The sequence below is a fragment of the Gymnogyps californianus genome, chromosome 10 (genome assembly GCF_018139145.2).
Source record: "Gymnogyps californianus isolate 813 chromosome 10, ASM1813914v2, whole genome shotgun sequence".
NCBI classification, from domain to species: Eukaryota; Metazoa; Chordata; class Aves; order Accipitriformes; family Cathartidae; genus Gymnogyps; species Gymnogyps californianus.
The window spans coordinates 29454767-29472274 of NC_059480.1; the positions used below are offsets into that span (position 1 = coordinate 29454767).

Genomic DNA, 17508 nt, shown 5'->3' on the forward strand with positions numbered 1-17508 from the left:
CCTGCCTGCTCACATGCTGAAGAGCTAGAGGAACCGTGAACCACCCTCCGTCAGCAACACTAGCTTCCCATCACAGGAAATACCCAAGCGTTTCATCCCTTCTCAACAGCACCCTACGGTAACCTTCTCCTTGATTTTGGGGTGGGGGGGAAGGTGTCTGATTTTGCATGCTTAGGGAATATTTATTTCATTAGGATTAGACTTCGCAGCTGAATCTGTTACGTGCTTCAAAGCAAAAGCCAATTTATTTCTATCTTACAGACAGAAATAAAACTTTGCAGCTCTGTAAGGAAGGTGTCAGGGATGTGTGGGCATTGGCTGACAAAGCATCAACTCCCCTGAGTGCCTTATTTTACAAAGGCAGAGATCATACAGAAATATAACAATTTCTACAGTTGCATCAGTACACACCTGAAAGTTACTGCTTTTGAAACGCAACACTGACTGATTCAACATCCCTGCCTGGCTTTCCCAGGCAACCAGTTCGGATCAGACCTGATCTGATCAAAGTTTTCGGACTGAGAGCAATGGTTTTCAGCCCAGCTCCTGTTACCAGTTACGTGGATGCCAGCCGCTCAGTGTTTGTGGATGACCGGTCGGCCGACGCGCTCTTGGTTTCGTGGTAAGAGCAGGCTCGGCGGGGCGCAGCGCTACGCAGGGGTCTCAGCAGCGACTTCACACAGGCGCCCACTGCAGAGCACGGGAGGCTGCAACTCCTGCGCAACTCCTGCGTGTTGGCTCAAGTCAGTGAAGTTTTAAACTGATTTGCAACACAGCACCGGTAAAGCAAGTGATTTAGGAAAATGACAGGATAAACTATCAAACTAGAAGTACAGGTATACATGAATACCTACATAGATAAAGCTACAAATAACTTCAGACTTTGCCGGCAAACGTGTAACCACTGAAGTAACAGACACCGTTAGCTGTCCAAGTGCTAATATGTAGGGTTGAAGAGCAGGTACTCCTCTCTCACTTTCTTCCCCTTGGAAGCAACAAACAGTGACTTTGTGGGGTGCCACATCCACCCTTTGAGTACCCGGGTGAAATGGCGGCAGCCTGCGAGCAGCTGGCTCGGAGTCTGAGCAGGGGCAGGGAGGGGAAGGCAGAGATCAGCTTCAAGGACAACCAAAAGCGAGGCTGAAATAACGCCCCTGGGAGAGGCAGAGGGCCAGCCAAGCAGACATACCATAACAAGGGGCATTTGATTCCTTCTACTTCAGCCTGGCACTGTTAAACCTGCAGTCAAAACAAGTTTAAATGCTATCCCTTTCCGCACTAAGGAAGATGCAGAAAGGGACGTTTCTCCCCCCTCCCTGGGACGAGAGAGGCAGTTTGGGCAGACGTGTGTCAGACGAGTGAAATCGCAGCCCGGCCAGCCCACATGCGGCATGACGGCCTCGCCGCCGGCAGAGCATGCTGCCACAGCCCGTCTGCCCCACGCAGACCCACGCGCCGCGGCCCTCACCAGCTCCTCTCTGCTGCCAGGCCATCGCCCGAGGCGGCGCAGCCGGGTCGAGCCCGGCCAGGCCAGGGCCAGCAGCCCAGCTCAGGCCTCCCCGGCCGTAACACCAGCAGCAGGACTGCAGGGGCTGGGAGATCCACGTCAGGGCCCCCAGCCCCGCGCTGCACCCAGTGAGAGCTGTGCTGTCACCTACGCACTCATGCCGGGGAACTGGAGGCAGGACGCCGGCCGCGCCGCCCTCGCAGCCCACCGCCACGCCGGCCCCTTGCCCACCACCCCTGCAGCGTGGGTCTCGGGGAAGCTGTGTGGGAAGCTCAGGAGGTGAGGTGAGGATGGAAGCTCAGGAGGTGAGGATGGAAGCTCACATCAGCACTTCAGTAACGGAAGATCAAACCAGGCCACCTTACAAACATGGCTGCATCTAGTGCTCTTCTCCTGTAGAAACCCGACATCCTCAGTAAAATGAAACACAACTTACAGCAGTCAAAATCCCCAAAGAAACGTTCCCAACACAAAAATTAAAAGTAGACTAAAAAGGTTGAAGTCTTGTGACAGATATAACTCACAATTTTATTTTTTCTTTTCTGTTTTTACAGGGAGGGGGGAAAAGACGAAGCACAAATGAAAGCCACAACCAACTTCAGCTACTCTAGAAATTACAGCAACTGCACCAGCGATAACAAAATCAGTCAAGTCATTTTTCCTTTGCTTTATACAGTTCTGTTCCTGGTGGGTATCACCATGAATGGCCTAGCAATGTGGGTCTTTTTTAAAATATCCAGTAAATCCAATTTCATCATCTTCCTCAAGAACACCGTCATTTCTGACTTGCTCATGATCTTGACTTTTCCATTTAAAATCCTTAGCGATGCAAAGTTGGTATCATGGGTACTGAGAGGATTTGTGTGCCAGGTGACCCAGGTTGTATTTTACTTCACCATGTACATCAGCATTTTGTTTCTCGGTCTAATAACTATCGATCGCTATCAGAAAGCCACTTCGCCATTCAGAACATCAACACCAAGGAGCCTTTTAGGTACCAAGATCCTGTCCACAGCAATTTGGATATCCATGTTTGCTCTTTCATTACCCAACATGATTCTAACGAACAAGAAGAAAACGCCTAAGAATGTAAAAAAGTGCGCTCTCTTGAAATCTGAGTTTGGCTTAGTCTGGCATGAAATCGTAAACTATATTTGTCAACTTATCTTCTGGGTTAATTTAGCAGTCATAGTTGTATGCTACATACTCATAAGTAAAGAACTGTACAAATCCTATAAAAGGACAAGATGCACAGGAAAGGCATCCAAAAAGACTGTAAATCTGAAGGTTTTCATCATCATCGCAGTGTTCTTTATTTGTTTTGTGCCATTCCACTTTACTAGAATCCCCTACACATTGAGCCAAACAAGAGACGTTTTTGAATGCTCTGCTCAGAACACCTTGTTCTACTTGAAAGAGAGCACGCTGTGGCTGACATCGCTAAATGCTTGCCTAGATCCATTCATATACTTTTTCCTTTGCAAATCGTTTAGAAAGTCCTTGCTAGACATGCTGTGCACGCACATAGCATCATCAGAACTCCGAGCACGGATGAAGGAGCAGAACGAAGGAGATGACACAGATGAGACACCGCTCTAGTGCTAAGAACTACCCATACCCCTTCTTGGCCACATACGTTTATTGGTGGGAGGAAGCAGCACAAATCCTTCACCAACTGCTTTAGAAATTGTCCTACAGATGAAGCACAAGCACCCTGGAACCAACATCACTAGTTGCAAAAATGGTGAAACTAGAAAGCTTGAATAAAACAAGAGCACCGCCTGATCACAACCTCCATGCTTGTCAGAACTGCTAGGAAGAAGTTTGGTTGCAGCTGTAAGGGAAAAATTAAAAGAGAGTCATGAAATGCTACAGATGAGATTATGAACTGCAAAGATTTTGCAGAAATAGCTTAACTTGGGCCAGAATAAAAGTCCATGATGACACAAGATCTGGGAAATGCAAATAAAATCCACAGCAAATGTGATTTTTAAATACGGGGAGTTGTCACCTTACACGCAACTGGCAGACAAACAGAAATATAGGACATATGTGGATAAGCTATTTATCTGTGCAGATCTTTGGTAATAGAATAACATTTTGCTAATCTCATTACATGCTTGCAATTCTTAATCCATTGACCAATAATTAATCTCAGAGGAAATTATTTCATAATCAGGCTTATCTTGATGTGAGTTAAATTTTCAAATATTTTACCTTATGATATGAATAAACAAAAATGTACACTTTTATAGAGACCAATATATTGTATTAGAAAATATACACAGACTGAATTTACAGAATACTTAGATCGTAGGGAAAGAAAGACTCATGGTAAAATCTTTACTGATTATTAAGGGCAGCTTTTTTGCACCATACAAAAAATTTAACCACTTCCCCTTTTCCATTTGGAAAAGTTGAAAAAAACAGGGAAGTATTTTCAGGTACATAACAACTAGACATGAAAAAGATCCTAGGGTATTGTAATAAATTATGGTTCATTTATCATCACTGCAAAACAGCTCCAATTCAGAAATAGGTTTCACCATCATGCAAGAGCTCAGTCCTGCCAAAAGCCATTGCCTGTCTACCCTTCTCTGGTACTTATCTGTGCCTGGCAGGGCACCGGGTGTTTTTACGACTGATATCCCATTTCCTAAAAAGTTAAAAGACAGTTCACTTACTTTAGCACTCAGCCTTAGAGTTTATGCATCTCTCATAACCTGCCTGGATGAATTAAATATTTTCCAAAGTGTTTCGTGCACTGCTTATGCTGGTATATGCACCAACGCTGACTATAATCAGTAAGTGGGTTACACTGCAGAAAACAGGGCACCATTATTTCCCCGGCACCAGCGCTGCCGGTCACTCCAGAGCACGCTCTCCACAACCGGCCCCACGGGGCCCAGGACTGATCAGCTCCAGCTGATGCCCAGAAGGGAAGCCCGAGATGCCCCACTTCCACCCAACACTCATTCCCCACGTTTTTTGTACCTGCACATGGAGAGAGAGTGGCAACTATCTGGCAGCTGCTGTCCTGATCAGATGAGCTGTTCAGACAACAGATACTGCAGCTATCTGCGTACCATACGGCAGTCACTGACAGGATACGCGGAGGCACTTAGTACCTGCCTCTTACAGTTGGGAACAGCGTCAAGAGGTCAGTTTGGAAGAAAACGTGGAAGATGCTGCCTCAGACATCAGTCCTGGGGTATTGCAATGGACCGTCTCAGCTTTATATAGTCCTTGATGAATGGACAGAAGTCGGGTCAGGCAGCTAGGGACACGTCACGCTGATGACAATGGCGAGGGTGACCTTCATCCCAGTCATCCTCAAGGCTCTTTGCTCTCTGCCAGCCACTTAACACCGACATCAGCATGCACACCTACATTAGCCAAAATGTAGATACTAATGCACAAACTTACTGTCAATACAGCTGCAGCCTGAGAACCTCAAAAAGCAATCCATGTCTGCCCACAAAGGCATGGCTTGAACGTGAGCCACTTCCCACACGGCAGCAAGCAAGGAGCCAGAACCCCAAGTCGCATCAGTTGACAGGAAAATACAAGACAAATCACATGACTCAGTTAAACTCATACAAAAAGTTCTGTTTACAGAAAAACGCACTAGATTCCAATATTATACATACTAAACACATAATAAACACCAAGCATACCATGCAGCAGCAGCAGCTTCTGCCAGAACCAGAAAGTGCCTGTAACCAGCACGCTGTATCACCTGGCTACACTGACGCCAAAATAAACCAGAAATCCCATTCTGGAGACCAAAAGTCAAGCTCAGGTTCATGTGTCCATATTAACAGGCTACAGAGGGAGGGTACAGTTTCTGAATATGCCGGTGCACATGATTTTGTAGCCGAGTAACCCATTGTAAGGGTGGCTCTGAGTAGACTTTCTGGTCACGCATTTGACGACAACTAGTGCTGTGCAGAACAGGGGAATTCACACACACAAACAAGAACTCTAAGCTACATTTGAGGATCATCCTGAAAAACTGTCAGGAAACACTCTGCGCTCGTTCATCCCACGTCTCTAAAGGAGCCAAATCGTAATGGCACAGTGTAGGTGCCATCAGGTCTGCCCCACACAAACAAAAAGCCAGAAAATGTGCCTGTCTTGATGGATATGGTCATTTTTCTCTTTATTAGTATAGGAGAAGGTAGTATACTTTCCGACAGAGAACAAAAGGAAAAGAGAAAAGCAACTGCAAACATGATTAACTAACTCGGGTGATACATGAAAATGAGGAAGGAAACAACACACCACACCAACAGAAAAAGTCTCATCTTTCTACACATTTCCCCATTCTTAGTACTTTGCTCAAGGCTTCTGTCAGCAGAGGAACAGCAGATGAACTGGAGATAGCCAAAGACCCCTCTCTGAAACAGTTGCTGCCAGGTTTGCTCAGGTACTTGCACGATCGGAGCGTTCACGTGGTGTGATGGGGCAGTCGGTCATCTGGCTTTCAGGTGTAAGAGGCTGATAACCAGCAGTGTGCATCTTATCTTGAAAATGTTATTTAAATCTGTGCTGAGAAAGGAAAACTGGTGTGCCCTTGGTAAGAAACACCAGAAGTTGCTTCCCCAGAAGCACCCTGCTTTTGGGCCACAACTGTAAAATTTCTATTCAATGTTAAAATACATTTCCATGTAAAGACAAATGGTGCTCTAGGCAATCTGCTGTTATACCTTGCTATTGTATTATCTTAGGCCTCCATAATGAATAGATACCATTTTAACTTTTCATTAGACATTAGTTTGTGAACAACTTAAACTTAGGCAAAGATTTAGATTTTCTATGAACTAGAAGAGAAATCGGTCGGTCTATTTAAGGCACGTTCAGGTTTCGTGTTTGTTTGTGTAAACCCGCCAGTCACTGTAAGGAACATGTAATTTTAAATACAGACTGTTATATGTTTTCTCTCTCCTCTTCACCCAAGTCTATTTCGAACAATGGGAGACTTTGCAAACGCGAGTATTGGCAGTAACTCCAGTGGAGCACCCTCCTCCGCACCGTGCCACCGAGACACCACAGTCACCCACGTGGTCTTCCCAGTACTGTATACACTCGTCTTCCTTCTGGGACTTGTACTGAACAGCCTGGCTTTTTGGGCTTTCTTCCATATTCCAAGTACATCAACTTTCATCATCTACCTGAAAAATATCTTAGTTTCTGATTTTATAATGACTCTGATGCTTCCTCTGAAAATCCTGACAGACTCTGGCCTGGGACCATGGCAACTCAAAGCCTTTGTCTGTCGCTTCTCAGCCGTAGTATTTTATGACACCATGTATATTAGCATAGTGCTACTCGGTCTCATCGCTTTTGACAGATTTCTCAAGATTGTGAGACCTTTTGGGAAGTTCTGGGTGCAAAACCTGACCTCAGCGAAGATCCTTGCGGGTCTGGTCTGGCTCTTCTTCTTTGTCCTCTCTCTGCCTAACATGATCTTATCGAACAAGAAAGCAACGCCCCAATCCGTGAAGAAGTGTGCCTCATTGAAGAATTACTTTGGACTCAAATGGCACGAAGCTGTCAATTATATCTGTCAGTTCGTCTTCTGGACTGTTCTCATCCTCATGCTTCTATTTTATATAATTATTGCCAAAAAGGTGTATGAATCTTACATAAAAACACAGAAGAAGGACAACAAAAGCGAACAAAGGATCAAGGGGAAAGTATTCATCATTTTTACTGTGTTTTTCTTATGCTTTGCCCCCTTTCACTTTAGCAGGGTTCCCTATACTCTGAGTCAAACAACCACCCGAATGGACTGCCGTCTGCAGAACCAGCTCTTCGTTGCGAAAGAAAGCACACTCTGGCTGGCTGCCACAAACGTCTGCATGGACCCCCTGATATACATGTTCTTGTGCAAACCATTTGTAGAAAAGGTGTTATGCAGGAGAGTAAAGACACTTCGGAAAACGGTTCATACAAACCCAAAAACCGAACTGGACACACCAATGTCTGCTACCGAATCTTGATTCTGCAGTTTCATGCTCTACAGTCTCCGCATATTCATAGAGAAGTTAAAAAAGAATTTGTTTTACTTCTGCTGTAGAAAATGAAAGGGTGGTTGTACTGTAATATTAATACTTAATAAAAATGGCACAATGGATTTCCCTATTTATGTTTGGTGCTTAGCTTTAATAGGCAAAAAGCTGTCACTCAAACTGCCGGCCCTGATCTAACACCGCTCTTCCCCCCGAGCTGCGTTCTCTCATTGACACCACCACTATTAATCAAGGCTGTGGAAGCCCAGCCGCGCCTTGGCTGTGCCTGCCCCGCCACAGTGCTGCTGCACTCGCACCACAGAGATCTGGATTACCTCGGAGTCACTCATGCGACCTCAGAGCCATAACCACACCCGTCTGAATAGAAAAATAGCATCGAAGATGCATAAAACTAACAATGATCAGTTTGTAGTCTTGCGCTGCTCTGCTAGCTCTGCAAAGCGAATGAGAACAGAGGTTTTTCTGATTTGGTCACTAAATCCTGTCCACCTCACAGAATACAGACAAACCGTAGCCTATGAATTAAAATACCTTCATGTAACTTAAGACAGTCTACAGAATAATTCTATCCACTTCAAACAAAAAAAACTTGCTTGTTAACACTTAAGCAGCTTACTGGCTATGGCTGCTTCTAAGGACAATTTAGCTTTATTTGGGATTAAAACCCAGAGCTGTTCACTTTGTATGTCAGTAATTCTTACACTGGGTGTCAGCTTGGCTGGCACGTCGCAGGGCAGGGAAGAGGAGGAACCATACTTGACAGAGGGAAGGAGGACACGGTCCCTCCCTGTCCCTCCCCACCTCTCTCACACATGTAATTACTTTCCTACCGCCTACACTGTTTCACCATCCTTCCTCTCCGCTCCCAGGAGGGACTTTGGTGGAGCACGCAGTCGGCAATACCCCCGAGTTCCCCCAGAGCACACTCCTCGTCCGGGCCAGGAGAGGACCCACGACTGCTTCCCCTGCAAAGGGCACCCCAGAGCCGCGCAGCATTCAGCCCTACCCTACCACTCGCCAGAGGGGAACACCCAGAAACGTCCCCCTTGGTGGCACGTTCACCCTTCCCAGTCCCAACAACGGGCAAAGAGAAGGCAGCAAGCAACACTGCCTAACCCTCCCTGTCCAGAAAATCCCTCTCCACCTGGTCACCGCGCCACTGGCAGAGCTCTCCCTTAGCTATCCCACAGGGGAAGTCCAAATGGACTGTGCCTAAAGAGAAACTGCTTTCTCATCCAAAATCCTGGAATTTATTTCACTATTTTAAGACATGAAAGAGATACCAACCATTTACTGACTCCAGCTCTACAAAGTATATTAAAAAACTGTTAAACTTACCTTAGCCCTCAGCAATGCTTCCTTGCTTCTCAAACAACACACTCCTATTGCTACTTGTCCCCCGACGTACCCGCCACCCCAGGGGACTACCTCTGCATCACACGCTGCTCAGGTGACACGGCATTGCAGAAGGGGCCTCAGGGAAAGCATCACACCTTGCTCTCTTCCGTCAGCCCTATTGCTTGTTGTAACACCCATCACCCCTCCTGCCCTCGCCCCATACCCGGACCCTCATCTCCTGCTGCTTTGTGACACTGTGGAGCTGAAGTGTGAGAGTCCCCAGCACCTTGCTGAGAAAACAGTCACCTCCCTTATTAACAAACTTCACTTCTTCTCAAGCTCTCCTGCTAGCTTTATGCCTTCTCACACGTGCCAGATGCTTTGATCACCACTTGACTGCTATTTTTAAAAATTAAATATTTACAGCAGCCTAATACAGTCACGCACGTTGCTCCATACAGCCTGATGTTTTTAAAGCTGTTTTTAGATTACTGGGCATTAATTACATCTGCCTTTGGGATTCCCCAGCCTCTGCCACACAGGTAGATGTATGTCTCATTTAGGAATTTCTACTCACTCTATCTTCTTCACTAGGCATGTTACATACTTTCCATAACTGTAACACGCTTTTACAACTGGAAACTGAACTAATCCCCAATCAGCTTCCAGTCGGTTCTGAACTAACTTCCCTATAAATCAACGTTATTTCAAACAGTGTCTTCCTCTCAGGATTAAATGCTGTTCAGGAATTAATTCCTCTCTCCCCACACACATACAGTGTTTAACAGGATTAACTCAGCTACTTTAGTAAAAGTAAATATATTAAATTCTTAGCTGCTAAAATAGTCACCACTTTAGCAACTGTTTAAAGAAACCTACAAGGAGTCTGAAAGTGTTTCTCTAAGCCAGCTGACATAGCACAGCAATTAACGTAGTGACCAGAGCTAAACATCGGGAGAAGACGGTTTGTAAATCAGCTACAATCTTCCACCAGGCAGGTGCCCATGGAAATCTGTGTTCCTGAACTTTGGGTATATTAGGGAAGGATTCAGCATGAAACTTTGCAGCTCGGTCCTCCCTCTTCCAAACCAATCACACCAGCACAGCTAATACGGAAGTCCCCAGGACTCTCAGCGCAGACTTGCTCTGGATTTAAAAGTGGAACTCTAGCCCATTTTTGTGGCTATTACAGAGAAAGACAGTAACATAGAATGAGCAACATGGCAGCGATAAACTACGAAAATGCTGAAGAACAGAAAACTCATTCCGCTGTGGAAGGTTTTTTTATTTTCTCATTTCTACTCCTTGTGATACAAGGCTCATTTAATGCTGAGCACAAACACATACTGGCAGTACACACAGTTAAGTAGTAAGAGCCTGCATGTAAGGGTGGGTGTAACCACAAAATGGGCCGAGTTGCTCCTTAAATAAGGGGTGTGCCAAAGGTTTCAGAGGAGTCTTAATCATCTGTTTTTCAGCTGCTGCTTCTTAGGTAGGTAAAAGGGAGCCAGAGTTACCAAACTCTGCAGCAGAGAAATGCAAGGTGCCTGCAAGGATAGGACATCTGGTTGATCCACTTACAGAAAAAAGTCCCCTAAATTCTAACATTTGGGATTTTGCACTTTTTTCTGCAAGTTTTTAGATCCCTGCCTCCAGATGGAAGTAAGAATCGTAACAGTTAAAATGCCTCAAAGTTTAGGTCTATGCTTTTTACGGCTCAAAAAAACCACCAGAGCAACATTTTATATTTTACACTTGACCAAAATGGAGATGTGTTTCGAGAACAGACTTCCCTCACAGACGAGGAAGCCATCAGCCTAGACCACAGGTAGAGAGTACCTGCAGCATGCCATAGAAAGCTGCTCTTCCAGGCTCTCCGGATTTCTTTAGTGCAGCCAAGGAATTATGTAATTCAGTAAAGTTTACCAGCGTATTCAATACAACAGTCACCATTTTTCCAAGTCTGATTTTTCTCCCAGCTTAACTTGAAAAGGCTGGTACTGACACTCAGGAGCTGCTGAGAGAAACCTTTGCTTTTGTACAAGACAGAGCAAACGCATGTGACATTTCCACCTTACGTGTGCTTACTCCAGTCCATCACCACCATGAGGCAGCAGCAGGGCTTTTCCTTTCTGCATCCAAATGTTCATTTTCTTGGCTTGTCTACACTCCAGACTAGAAGCAACAGACAACCTAGAAACTGGAAAACTGGCACCAGGCCTTAGACTTGTTCAGACAAATGAACCTTATTCCAGGCTCCTATGGTCCAGGATTCACACAAAAACTGTTGACACTTATTCTGAACAGTTTCACAGGTTGTTGGGTTCCCAAAAGGGGAACTACAGGGCACTAGGCAGTCGAGTTTTGTATGAAATCAATCTTGTTTTGGTACAAAAAGGCTTACATACATTTCTTTTTATTTTTTATTTTACTTGCATTTCAGAAGAAGGAAATATATTATACCTTTGCCTAATACATGCACCATCTAGCCTTCCAGATTTTGTATCGGACTGCGTCTCCTCAGAGGGACAGCAAGTTAATTGCTGAATGCCCAAAGACAAATTCTGCACTTCATACATGTCTCAACTCTCCAGCACAGCGATACACCTCCTTCCATCAAGGCTCCTACAACTCTGAGTACTGAGAAAACTCTCATAACATACAGCAGTACTTCAATTAATTAGAAATGCAAAACAACAATTTGCATCATGAACAAGAGCTGGGAAGCCAAGTCAAGCAACCAAGATATTACCCATACAACGACACAAACACGCACAGAGCCAGCAGGTCGCATGTGAAAACTAAAGACACTAGAAAAAACCTGAGTCTATAGACAGGATCAGCCAGCCAAGGTGTGTAACTTCAGGTTACTTATCAACATAACGCGAGGAACTCGAGGATAGAGGAAAAAAAGAAATGAGCTTTCTAAAAGTCAGTTCTTAACTAGCTCCTTGCCTCCCTCTTTCCCATTTAGTGACAGCCATCAAAACAGTGATTGAAGTAAACCACCTAAGGAAAGGGGAAGCGTCAAACTCTTCCAAGACACTTCCACTGACAAAAGCACCTCCATCTTGCACATCTGAAGGTATAATGCTGGAGGAATCCTCCCAGTGTTGCAAGCTCTGATCTTGCTACCACTTTTCTATGTTTAAAAAGAAAAAGCCAGTCTCATATTAGCCAGGTGGCTAATCTGCTTTAAAAATAACCCTGTAGTTCATATTGCTAAATATGATAGTAAAGGAGTTTTAGAATGAAGCAACGCAATAATTGTTGTAATAACGTTGTTCAGGCTCTTATGAAATCTGAGAATTGCTCTCTAATCACCAGAATACAAAAAGGGACATCCAACCTTTAAATAATGTGAACAATAGTAAAGTTATAGGTTAGCTTTCAGCTTTTCTTTACATTAGAGCTTCACATTTCTTTTGCGCTGTTTTTACGACAAGCTCCACAGCATTTCCTATTCATGTGCCGGCTAGTCCTGACTTGCTCCAGCCTGAGAACAGCCAAACAACATGTCTGAGTTGAAAGCCTGCTAGGGGATGCTATGACAGTGGTTTCTAACCCATTAAGTTTTACCAATACACCAAAATACAGAGATTTTAAAGAAAAGTTCTCATGCCATTGCACCACATTCAAAAAACAAACAAACCAACCCCATTCTCATGTAGATTTTATGAATCTATTTATTATCTGACCACTGTTAACACACAAACTTTGGTGTGTGTACTCCATTCACAGAGTACCAACTATTAAACACTTGGGTCGCTGTAAGAAATTAAATTGTATTTTTTAAACATTTCAGTTTTCTAATTTCTTCCCTTCTTCCCCACGACATGTCCTGCAGCACCATTTCTTAGACCTCAGCCTCAGACAACAGCAGCATTAGAAGTGCCTGAAGAACAACAGCGCACATCAAACCATAACGCACCATCGTGCCATGTCTTGACTGAAGCCCGCAGGACTGAGACCAGAGGAGCGGACACATCTGCCAGCACCACCCCAGGGTCGGAACCGTGCCCTGCACCAGGGACACAGTACAGCACCCAGCTTGGGAGCGCATGGTCTTGTGCAAAACACAAGTCAAGCACGTAACTTTCAGATTTAAGCACTAAAACTGCTTTTTATGACCTATCTGCAAATCTGCTTCCAGCCCTCAGCCACGGCACTCAGACTTCCAGGTTCCCAAGTCGCTGGTCCCAGGGGTCTGCTGTTCCCAGCTGAGGGGCATGCTGTCAGGCAGCCTGTGCACAGAAACACTGGAAGCAAGACGAACACAGCATGATTGCTTTGTTCAGTGCCCAAGCTGTGAAGTCTCTGCTCCTCTAAGGACCTCTGACACTGGAATTTTGGGCTGTCCAAACATCCCAGAGAAGGACCATCTATTACAAGATATCTCAATGGAAGAGAGAGGTTGACTTCTCCTGCAACTTCTGCAATGTTTACCCAGAAATGTGAAACAGAGGGCTTCTCTTCAGGAAACCTGAAGGACCACCTATGTGGCCTCCAACAAGTGGGTGTCCACCGTCACATCTGGATGAGTGTTCAGACATCGCTCTTGAGAGCCAGGTTTCTGAAAGATGGAATTTTGAAGAGTCTAATCCCAGCCAATTTTCAAGAAGCCAGCACGAGAACCTGTCTTCACACAACTCTCCCCCGTGAAGAGACATCCAGAGACAGGACACAGCTTGACAGCACCAGGACTGCGAGCCCTGCTCACATCACTCATCTCCAGGGCCCACGTGCCTGCTGGCAGCAAGTCACTTACAAGCTAGCCTGATCTCCAAGCGGCTCTTTGAAAGGATGCAGTATCTGAGAGGTGAACCGACGGGCATCAAATGGGAAATTGGCCTGAGACATGTGGTGAAGATAATCCATGCGGTGAAGATAATCCATGCGCAGAACAGCAGTCACAGACCACGACGCTACTCATCTACACCTAGTACAGGAGTCCTCTGCACAATCAGGCTCCACAAGATACAGACAGAAAACCACCGCGGGAAAGACCAAGAAGCAGTCACCTTGTCAGAGCTTAAAGTCACAGAGCTCTAACACAAGTACTGACAGGTCTAAGTTGCAACAAAGCCAAAGAACAGACCCTTTGGACAATGGTTGTTTTACCAGTGATAACTGGAGAAGAGACTACAGTAGTGAAAAAGCGGTGCTAAGAGGCAAAGCTGAGTATAAACAGGTCTGACTCCAGCATCAAAGATCTGGTATTGGGGAAGAGATCTGAGGAATCCCCAAAAGGGCAAAGAAACAAAGAGATTTAAATGAAATCCCCCAAATTCTCAAAAGGAAGGAGATGAGGCCAACCCCAAAATCAGCACAGAATTTGCACAGCACCCTGTCCTCAGGTAAACCAGATCATGCTGAAAGTCAACCAAAGAGCTAACAGTACAAGGCCCATCCAGAGCGCAGACATTCTCATGGCTCTGGAGCCTCCCAGCTACCGCACAGCCACAGGAGAAAGGGCAAGACAAACAGCCTTGTACGCTCCCCGGAGCAAGAATGAGGTCTCCACTTAACGGAGAGCAAAGACTGTGATTTACAGCGATAGGAGAGAAACACCTTAAAAGAGATTTAATGCTGAGAAATCAAGCTGTTGTGTGGCTATGCAGTGAGCTGTACCGTACCTGAGCTGCGCTAACTGATGACAGCACTTACCACCGTATCCCAGGGTGGCTCTCACTGCCCTCTCCACGGGATAACTTCTCAGCTCGAAGGAGCAGCCTACAAGACCATCAGTCAGGCACATACTCCTGTCTTACACAGGCTCCACTCAGAACAGAGAACTGGATCACCACAAGTAACGTTAGGGTAGAAAATGACTGAAAGCTACTGAGGAGGTGAAGCAAAGATTGGAAGGAAAAACAGAAGGCACCATCAGTCTAGAAACAGGACAAGCAGTTGGGAGGGGAACAAAACACAAGCAGTTGCTCAACACTGGAGCACAAGGGACAGCTGAAAGAAGGTGAAATGGCGGCTGGCACATGCTGCCCTATGTAGCCATGTGCAAGGTCTGAGAGAGGCAGAGACTTCGTCAAGTCTCCTCTCCCTAACTGCAGAAAAAGCCTTCTCCATCCTCGCGTGATGCGATGTGTGCACTCCAGCATGTGCATGCAACAGGGACCATCACTTAATGTCAGGATATCCAGCTCCTGAGATCAGTTTGGCAGCTTGTAGTAATAAAGCTGAAAACATGACAGAAGCATAACACGTGTTCCTGCTGGCTTCATTTGCATTATCTGTTTTGCCTTGCAAAAGCTGGCCTTCAAAGATGAGCCGTGTCAGAAGTCTCCTACGATCAGGGACTGTACCTGATTCAAGGCAGAGGTCCTGAGGCAAGTGGGAATTTTACAGTCTGCCCACTAGCACAAATGGGGAAATTAGCACAGGGCCCCCTGGAGACGCGGCCAGAGGAAGCTGTTCACCACCACGGGCAGGCAGCTCGTAGGTCCTGCTCCAGCTCCTCACAGGGCTCCACGCAGCTGTCAAGGGCACCTATGCAGAAGGCTATCCAGTCTCAGAAGAGGGGGGCTGGGGATTGAGTCCCTCAGATCTTTGAGGAAAAAAGAAAAAAATGTGTATGGAGAAGTCCAGGCAGAACAGACAGAGCAGTCCGAGAAAAGTGACTTGGCAGCTATTGCTCTCGTAGCATTATTTTTTCTTTTCTCCTGAAGATTTAATGAGGGAGATAATATATTTGCTTTCTTTTTAAGAAGGCGGCAGAAATGGGAAATTAACCACTTCATCCTCTACTGACATGAAGCAAAATTTATTCCCAATATTAGTACTGCCATGATTATTTCAATGCTCTTAAGGCCCTAAATTATCTTACTCTAACTGTGTGTACACCCAGGACCACTGACAGCAGGACTGCAAGAGTTGGTGGGCTCACAGTCAGGGTCTTAAAGAACACCACGACAGCAAAAAGTATGTAGTAAACAGACAGTCTAGTCATTTTAGCTGAAATATTTAGTTACAGACCTAACATTTTGCTTTCATCCTACACGCTATTTAGAAGAGAGGGTCTGTTCAAAGCACAACATTAAAGATGTCTAAATATAGTCAAATTAATAATTGACATGATAATCTTGATTAGCAGATATTTGCATCTATCCAGCACAAGATTTTTCAGTATCACACTAAATTCGCATTCACCCTGCAGACAAAACTGTATTAACCAAAAGGCACAGGCACAGTTGCACCGGTTGCTGTAAAACACGACTTCAGACTGCAGCGTCTCCCTGCACGAAGGCTGCTGCCTTTCACAGGCACTAACCCACCTCTCAGGTGAATCACTGTCTGCGTCCTGGGCGCCCGAGCTGCTCCGGAGCCAGGAAGTGAGCGGGAGCACGCCGCTCACCTACCCTGGCATGTGAGTCATTCCCAGGAATGAGAAAGCCAGTTGCTCCAGTTGCTCCTGGCCAGGGGAATTCTGACTCTCCGATCAGGTATCGCAAAAAAAAAGCCATCGGAAGCAAAAAAGCTTACTTCCAGATATGGTTTATTTAACTACCTTATCGCAAGAAATACGCTCATGCCTACTGTAGTTTCAAGATGCATTCTGGAGGAGTCTAAGGCACTTTCGAGATGCAGCTCAGAGACAAGCAGAAGGCGACAATGGTGACAGGTAAGTGATCTTTGACCATCTGAAAGGCGTTTGATAAGTTGTTCTGTGAATCTTCTTGCTCTTAATCACCCTCAAGCAAAAAGAAAACAGGAATTAAGATACAGTTGCTGAAAACCAGACTTGGAACCATAAACTGAATATCAGATCAATTAAAAGTGTGAAAAGTTCTCAAAATAGCACGACTTTACTAACCTTTTATTCATTCATTAAATGTTACTCATTATTTTTTCCCAATGGCAAAAAAATAGTTTTCTACTAGTCGTTCCTTCTAAGATATGAATCGAAGTGGAGGAGGGTTCATGGTTTCAATAACTTACTTCCTGACAGAGCTTAATTCATACCAAGTAAGGTTCAGTAACTATAATGTCTGAATTTTGTATAAAAGGTTTGTACTGTATTCCTTTTCACCTCCTTCGGTAAAGGAAAGCATGCTTGAATTCTCTTAATTATATTATACAGAATAAAGGTTCTCTTCCTTCATACTTCACTCAGATCATGTTAAAACTTGTCAGGTTCACTGGAAAAACCACATAACTCTGAACAAGCAACTTACAAACTATATGTCTGATTAGTCTCAAAGTTTGGGAAATATATAAGGCGCGTTCAAAAACCCGTGTCATTTAAGGAGTATTTTAGATTGAAAAGGTTATTCTTAGTTACGAAGAACTGAAAGTAGCAGTGCGATTAAAGTTTTTGTATGTTGAAAAATGACTTGCCATTTGTGCATTATAGGGACTGTAGACATCTGCCTTCTCATTATGTATGCTTGGTCTGGAAACTCTGGTGGAGTTTCACACTTTTTTCCATCTTTTTAAAGAAGATTCTGCAATCTTCTTTTAAAAAGGGAAACCAGGAAACTGAGGCAAGCATTCAGCTGATGTCACTGATTCACTCCCAGAAGTACAGGCCCCGGATCACATGAAAGCCGCCAGCATTTCTACGGTTATGAGCCCACTCTGGCGGGCACCTTACTCTTTGGGTAGGCAGCCAGC

The 17508-nt window shown here is 45.0% G+C and overlaps 3 protein-coding genes across 4 annotated transcripts in view; 2 read left to right on the forward strand and 1 right to left on the reverse strand.

Moving 5' to 3' along the window:
- Positions 1-17508, reverse strand: part of MED12L (mediator complex subunit 12L) — a 153978-nt gene that overhangs the window by 47210 nt on the left and 89260 nt on the right. The gene's annotated exons all lie outside the window — the stretch shown is intronic.
- P2RY12 (purinergic receptor P2Y12) lies at positions 14-3106 on the forward strand. The gene is given in 3 exon segments (XM_050902206.1): positions 14-141; positions 476-622; positions 2062-3106. Coding segments are annotated over 3 exon segments (1320 nt in total).
- Positions 6481-7512, forward strand: P2RY13 (purinergic receptor P2Y13). The gene has a single exon (XM_050902610.1). The coding sequence runs from the start codon at positions 6481-6483 to the stop codon at positions 7510-7512; it is 1032 nt and encodes a 343-aa protein (XP_050758567.1).

Bases quoted from the DNA above. Each gene is read 5' to 3' on its own strand.
- P2RY13 (XM_050902610.1), top strand. From the start codon at position 6,481: ATGGGAGACTTTGCAAACGCGAGTATTGGCAGTAACTCCAGTGGAGCA.